Source organism: Pygocentrus nattereri, chromosome 21 (genome assembly GCF_015220715.1).
Source record: "Pygocentrus nattereri isolate fPygNat1 chromosome 21, fPygNat1.pri, whole genome shotgun sequence".
Taxonomy (NCBI): Eukaryota; Metazoa; Chordata; class Actinopteri; order Characiformes; family Serrasalmidae; genus Pygocentrus; species Pygocentrus nattereri.
Genome location: NC_051231.1, coordinates 35535301 through 35542734, shown reverse-complemented (window position 1 = coordinate 35542734; position 7434 = coordinate 35535301). Strand labels below are relative to the sequence as shown.

At 47.8% G+C, this 7434-nt stretch overlaps 1 protein-coding gene across 3 annotated transcripts in view; it reads right to left on the bottom strand.

The window, feature by feature from the left end:
* Positions 1-7434, bottom strand: part of si:ch73-352p18.4 (inositol 1,4,5-triphosphate receptor associated 2) — a 45404-nt gene that overhangs the window by 34452 nt on the left and 3518 nt on the right. For all 3 annotated transcript variants that reach the window (XM_037532124.1, XM_037532122.1, XM_037532125.1), the window contains exon 2: positions 5602-5840. In XM_037532124.1, coding sequence (XP_037388021.1) covers positions 5602-5613 — 12 coding nt within the window. In that variant the 5' untranslated portion in view covers positions 5614-5840. The remainder of the gene's footprint in view (positions 1-5601; positions 5841-7434) is intronic.

The window sequence follows — 7434 nt, the reverse complement described above, 5'->3', positions numbered from 1 at the left end:
TGAAGAGACTGAAGAGAGTGACTGAAGAGAGGGTTTCTGATAAACTGGCCAGTGAGTGGAGAGAGGGTTTCTGATAAACTGGCCAGTGACTGAAGAGAGGGTTTCTGATAAACTGGCCAGCGACTGAAGAGAGGGTTTCTGATAAACTGGCCAGTGAGTGGAGAGAGGGTTTCTGATAAACTGGCCAGTGACTGAAGAGAGGGTTTCTGATAAACTGGCCAGTGAGTGGAGAGAGGGTTTCCGATAAACTGGCCAGTGAGTGGAGAGAGGGTTTCTGATAAACTGGCCAGTGAGTGGAGAGAGGGTTTCCGATAAACTGGCCAGTGAGTGGAGAGAGGGTTTCTGATAAACTGGCCAGTGACTGAAGAGACTGAAGAGAGTGACTGAAGAGAGGGTTTCTGATAAACTGGCCAGTGACTGAAGAGAGGGTTTCTGATAAACTGGCCAGTGAGTGGAGAGAGGGTTTCTGATAAACTGGCCATTGATTGGAGAGAGGGTTTCTGATAAACTGGCCAGTGACTGAAGAGAGGGTTTCCGATAAACTGGCCAGTGAGTGGAGAGAGGGTTTCTGATAAACTGGCCAGTGAGTGGAGAGAGGGTTTCTGATAAACTGGCCATTGATTGGAGAGAGGGTTTCTGATAAACTGGCCAGTGACTGAAGAGAGGGTTTCCGATAAACTGGCCAGTGAGTGGAGAGAGGGTTTCTGATAAACTGGCCAGTGAGTGGAGAGAGGGTTTCTGATAAACTGGCCATTGATTGGAGAGAGGGTTTCTGATAAACTGGCCAGTGACTGAAGAGAGGGTTTCCGATAAACTGGCCAGTGACTGAAGAGAGGGTTTCTGATAAACTGGCCAGTGACTGAAGAGAGGGTTTCTGATAAACTGGCCAGTGACTGAAGAGAGGGTTTCCGATAAACTGGCCAGTGAGTGGAGAGAGGGTTTCTGATAAACTGGCCAGTGAGTGGAGAGAGGGTTTCTGATAAACTGGCCAGTGACTGAAGAGACTGAAGAGAGTGACTGAAGAGAGGGTTTCTGATAAACTGGCCAGTGAGTGGAGAGAGGGTTTCCGATAAACTGGCCTGTGAGTGGAGAGAGGGTTTCCGATAAACTGGCCAGTGACTGAAGAGAGGGTTTCTGATAAACTGGCCAGTGACTGAAGAGACTGAAGAGAGGGTTTCTGATAAACTGGCCAGTGAGTGGAGAGAGGGTTTCCGATAAACTGGCCAGTGACTGAAGAGAGGGTTTCTGATAAACTGGCCAGTGACTGAAGAGAGGGTTTCCGATAAACTGGCCAGTGAGTGGAGAGAGGGTTTCTGATAAACTGGCCAGTGACTGAAGAGAGGGTTTCTGATAAACTGGCCATTGACTGAAGAGAGGGTTTCCGATAAACTGGCCAGTGAGTGGAGAGAGGGTTTCTGATAAACTGGCCAGTGACTGAAGAGAGGGTTTCTGATAAACTGGCCAGTGAGTGGAGAGAGGGTTTCCGATAAACTGGCCAGTGAGTGGAGAGAGGGTTTCTGATAAACTGGCCAGTGAGTGGAGAGAGGGTTTCTGATAAACTGGCCAGTGAGTGGAGAGAGGGTTTCTGATAAACTGGCCAGTGAGTGGAGAGAGGGTTTCTGATAAACTGGCCAGTGAGTGGAGAGAGGGTTTCTGATAAACTGGCCAGTGACTGAAGAGAGGATTTCTGATAAACTGGCCATTGAGTGGAGAGAGGGTTTCTGATAAACTGGCCTGTGAGTGGAGAGAGGGTTTCTGATAAACTGGCCAGTGACTGAAGAGAGGGTTTCTGATAAACTGGCCAGTGAGTGGAGAGAGGGTTTCTGATAAACTGGCCAGTGACTGAAGAGACTGAAGAGAGTGACTGAAGAGAGGGTTTCTGATAAACTGGCCAGTGAGTGGAGAGAGGGTTTCTGATAAACTGGCCAGTGAGTGGAGAGAGGGTTTCTGATAAACTGGCCTGTGAGTGGAGAGAGGGTTTCTGATAAACTGGCCAGTGAGTGGAGAGAGGGTTTCTGATAAACTGGCCAGTGACTGAAGAGACTGAAGAGAGTGACTGAAGAGAGGGTTTCTGATAAACTGGCCAGTGAGTGGAGAGAGGGTTTCTGATAAACTGGCCAGTGACTGAAGAGAGGGTTTCTGATAAACTGGCCAGCGACTGAAGAGAGGGTTTCTGATAAACTGGCCAGTGAGTGGAGAGAGGGTTTCTGATAAACTGGCCAGTGACTGAAGAGAGGGTTTCTGATAAACTGGCCAGTGAGTGGAGAGAGGGTTTCCGATAAACTGGCCAGTGAGTGGAGAGAGGGTTTCTGATAAACTGGCCAGTGAGTGGAGAGAGGGTTTCCGATAAACTGGCCAGTGAGTGGAGAGAGGGTTTCTGATAAACTGGCCAGTGACTGAAGAGACTGAAGAGAGTGACTGAAGAGAGGGTTTCTGATAAACTGGCCAGTGACTGAAGAGAGGGTTTCTGATAAACTGGCCAGTGAGTGGAGAGAGGGTTTCTGATAAACTGGCCATTGATTGGAGAGAGGGTTTCTGATAAACTGGCCAGTGACTGAAGAGAGGGTTTCCGATAAACTGGCCAGTGAGTGGAGAGAGGGTTTCTGATAAACTGGCCAGTGAGTGGAGAGAGGGTTTCTGATAAACTGGCCATTGATTGGAGAGAGGGTTTCTGATAAACTGGCCAGTGACTGAAGAGAGGGTTTCCGATAAACTGGCCAGTGAGTGGAGAGAGGGTTTCTGATAAACTGGCCAGTGACTGAAGAGAGGGTTTCCGATAAACTGGCCATAGAGTGGAGAGAGGGTTTCTGATAAACTGGCCAGTGACTGAAGAGAGGGTTTCCGATAAACTGGCCAGTGACTGAAGAGACTGAAGAGAGGGTTTCTGATAAACTGGCCAGTGAGTGGAGAGAGGGTTTCCGATAAACTGGCCTGTGAGTGGAGAGAGGGTTTCCGATAAACTGGCCAGTGACTGAAGAGAGGGTTTCTGATAAACTGGCCAGTGACTGAAGAGACTGAAGAGAGGGTTTCTGATAAACTGGCCAGTGAGTGGAGAGAGGGTTTCCGATAAACTGGCCAGTGACTGAAGAGAGGGTTTCTGATAAACTGGCCAGTGACTGAAGAGAGGGTTTCTGATAAACTGGCCAGTGACTGAAGAGAGGGTTTCCGATAAACTGGCCAGTGAGTGGAGAGAGGGTTTCTGATAAACTGGCCAGTGACTGAAGAGAGGGTTTCTGATAAACTGGCCAGTGAGTGGAGAGAGGGTTTCTGATAAACTGGCCAGTGACTGAAGAGACTGAAGAGAGTGACTGAAGAGAGGGTTTCTGATAAACTGGCCAGTGAGTGGAGAGAGGGTTTCCGATAAACTGGCCAGTGACTGAAGAGAGGGTTTCTGATAAACTGGGCTGTGAGTGGAGAGAGGGTTTCTGATAAACTGGCCAGTGAGTGGAGAGAGGATTTCTGATAAACTGGCCATTGAGTGGAGAGAGGGTTTCTGATAAACTGGCCTGTGAGTGGAGAGAGGGTTTCTGATAAACTGGCCAGTGAGTGGAGAGAGGGTTTCTGATAAACTGGCCAGTGACTGAAGAGACTGAAGAGAGTGACTGAAGAGAGGGTTTCTGATAAACTGGCCAGTGAGTGGAGAGAGGGTTTCTGATAAACTGGCCAGTGACTGAAGAGAGGGTTTCTGATAAACTGGCCAGTGACTGAAGAGAGGGTTTCTGATAAACTGGCCAGCGACTGAAGAGAGGGTTTCTGATAAACTGGCCAGTGAGTGGAGAGAGGGTTTCCGATAAACTGGCCAGTGAGTGGAGAGAGGGTTTCTGATAAACTGGCCAGTGAGTGGAGAGAGGGTTTCCGATAAACTGGCCAGTGAGTGGAGAGAGGGTTTCTGATAAACTGGCCAGTGACTGAAGAGAAGCTTTCTGATAAACTGGCCAGTGAGTGGAGAGAGTGTTTCCGATAAACTGGCCAGTGACTGAAGAGAGGGTTTCTGATAAACTGGCCAGTGACTGAAGAGAGGGTTTCTGATAAACTGGCCAGTGAGTGGAGAGAGGGTTTCTGATAAACTGGCCATTGATTGGAGAGAGGGTTTCTGATAAACTGGCCAGTGACTGAAGAGAGGGTTTCCGATAAACTGGCCAGTGAGTGGAGAGAGGGTTTCTGATAAACTGGCCAGTGAGTGGAGAGAGGGTTTCTGATAAACTGGCCATTGATTGGAGAGAGGGTTTCTGATAAACTGGCCAGTGACTGAAGAGAGGGTTTCCGATAAACTGGCCAGTGAGTGGAGAGAGGGTTTCTGATAAACTGGCCAGTGACTGAGGAGAGGGTTTCCGATAAACTGGCCATTGAGTGGAGAGAGGGTTTCTGATAAACTGGCCAGTGACTGAAGAGAGGGTTTCCGATAAACTGGCCAGTGACTGAAGAGACTGAAGAGAGGGTTTCTGATAAACTGGCCAGTGAGTGGAGAGAGGGTTTCCGATAAACTGGCCTGTGAGTGGAGAGAGGGTTTCCGATAAACTGGCCAGTGACTGAAGAGAGGGTTTCTGATAAACTGGCCAGTGACTGAAGAGACTGAAGAGAGGGTTTCTGATAAACTGGCCAGTGAGTGGAGAGAGGGTTTCCGATAAACTGGCCAGTGACTGAAGAGAGGGTTTCTGATAAACTGGCCAGTGACTGAAGAGAGGGTTTCTGATAAACTGGCCAGTGACTGAAGAGAGGGTTTCTGATAAACTGGCCAGTGAGTGGAGAGAGGGTTTCTGATAAACTGGCCAGTGACTGAAGAGAGGGTTTCTGATAAACTGGCCAGTGAGTGGAGAGAGGGTTTCTGATAAACTGGCCAGTGACTGAAGAGACTGAAGAGAGTGACTGAAGAGAGGGTTTCTGATAAACTGGCCAGTGAGTGGAGAGAGGGTTTCCGATAAACTGGCCAGTGACTGAAGAGAGGGTTTCTGATAAACTGGCCTGTGAGTGGAGAGAGGGTTTCTGATAAACTGGCCAGTGACTGAAGAGAGGGTTTCTGATAAACTGGCCTGTGAGTGGAGAGAGGGTTTCTGATAAACTGGCCAGTGACTGAAGAGAGGGTTTCTGATAAACTGGCCAGTGAGTGGAGAGAGGGTTTCTGATAAAGATGACTGTGTTTTTTAATAAAACATATTTAGACTATTCAAACTGACAGAGCGGCGTCACCAGGCCAGTCTGATACAGACGGGAGGAGTTACACAGCCAAAGACTCCAACCACCTCCATCAGCCACACACACTCACACACACTGCAGAGGAATTCTTCGGGGAAGGGGGTCCACAGTGAAACAGCAGCACTTAAAGGGCCAATATCATGTACAATGGACCACAGATCTATGCTGTCCATATACGGAACCTAATTTGCTTGGTTTTGATGTCACAACCATGAAGACATTTATGTATATTCAACTATTCAGCCTACAGCAGTTTAGCCCCACCCATTCAGCTACAGCAGTTTAGCTCCACCCATTCAGCCTACAACCGTTAGGCTCCGCCCATTCAGAGATAAAGAGATGTTGGAAAATGATCTTGGAAAAACAGACTTATGTTTGAGGTACATAAAGATATAAAATGAAACTCACCTGTTCCTCCATGAAGTTCTCCAAACCCCTTTAATCAATCAGCCTCACACACACACACACACACACACACACACACACACACACGCTTTGACACACTCTGTTCTGACAATGCTCTGGTCATTTCCACCTCACACGGAGAGCAGGAGAGTCAGAGAGAGGGCCATCTTCATCACCATCATCATCATCATCATCATCATCATCAGTCTGCAGTCTGTCAGTGTTCACATTAGACCTGCAGTCTGAGAGAGAACGGAGGACATTAGAGAGGGTCTAGTCTGTGTGTGTCTGTGTGTCTCGGTGTCTCGGTGTCTCGGTGTCTCGGCGGGGGGGTGGGGGGGGGGTCGGGGCGGGAGCGGGGGGGGTGTATGGGAGGGGTGCGAATCAGGGACAGTGATATTCAGAAGGTCAGTAGAGCTCAGTCAGCACTGAGAGATGAAACAGAGACACTCTGGTGTGTCTGTGTGTGTGTTGCTGTCACACTCAGCCAAAAGCTACATCACCATGGCAACAGAGTATTGCAATGGAAACTGATCAGGGCATCTCCACTGGTACAGATTAGTCTATCAGCAAGGGAACAGGTAAACATCATGCCATGGCAACAGGTCAGGCATAGCAACGAAGGCAACCAACAGTCAGTCTCCATGGAAACAAATCAGTGTATTTCCATGGCAACAGGTTAGCATAACACCATGGTGACAGGTCAGCATATCACATCACCATGGCATATCCTGTCACTATGGCAACATGTCAGCATATCACATCACCATGGCAACAGGTCTGCATATCATGTCACCATGGAGATAGGTCAGCATATCACGTCACCATGGCAACAGGTCAGCATATCATGTCACCATGGTGACAGGTCTGCACATCACATCACCACAATGACAGGTCTGCATAACATGTCACCATGGCGACAGGTCAGAATATCCCCTTACCATGGAGACAGGTCTGCATATCACATCACCATGGAGCCAGGTCAGTATACCACGTCACCATGGTGACAGGTCAGCATATCATGTCACCATGGCAACAGGTCAGCATATCATGTCACCATGGCAACAGGTCAACATATCACCTCATCATGGAGACAGGTCAGCATAATTTGCTGTCACATCTATAAACATGTCTATTGCACTTAATGTCAGCTCCTCACACACACACACACACACACACACACACACACACACACACACACACACAAACTCATATTTTCTAAGCCACTTATCCTTCTGGGTCGGGGGGAGCTGGAGCCTATCCCAGCGGTCACTGGGCAGAAGGCAGGAAACACCCTGGACTGGTGCTGCTTTATTCTCTTTTTATTCTTTCCACCTTTATAACACCTCTGGATCTCATCCGGCCACAACATCCTAAAAGCTCCAGCTACACAATGATTATCTGACAGCAGAATACGAGACGTAAATTACTCAAAATGAGTAAAAATATCTAGAAATATGCTGAATAATCTCATTATATTCTTACAACAATCTCTTATGAGATGTATTCCATATATTTACAAGATTTAAGATGTTTCACTTGTTCAGATGTCAACAAGACAGTGACCCAAACCATCCATTAAAATCAGTCTGTCTACTCTGAGAAATGAAAGATGAAGGTTTTCTTACTGAAAAGCTGATTTGATCTCAGAAGACGGCCTCTGACTATTTCTGAGCGTCTTCTGCACGAATTCCTGATCAAAATTAGAGAGACTCTTATCTGAACACAGCCATGTTAACGCCTTATAATCTGCTGCACGTTAAATACACAAAACAGTAACTGAGCCTTAAGACTTGCAGAAGTGTGTCCGGTTAAAGGTCCATGCAGACGTGTTTT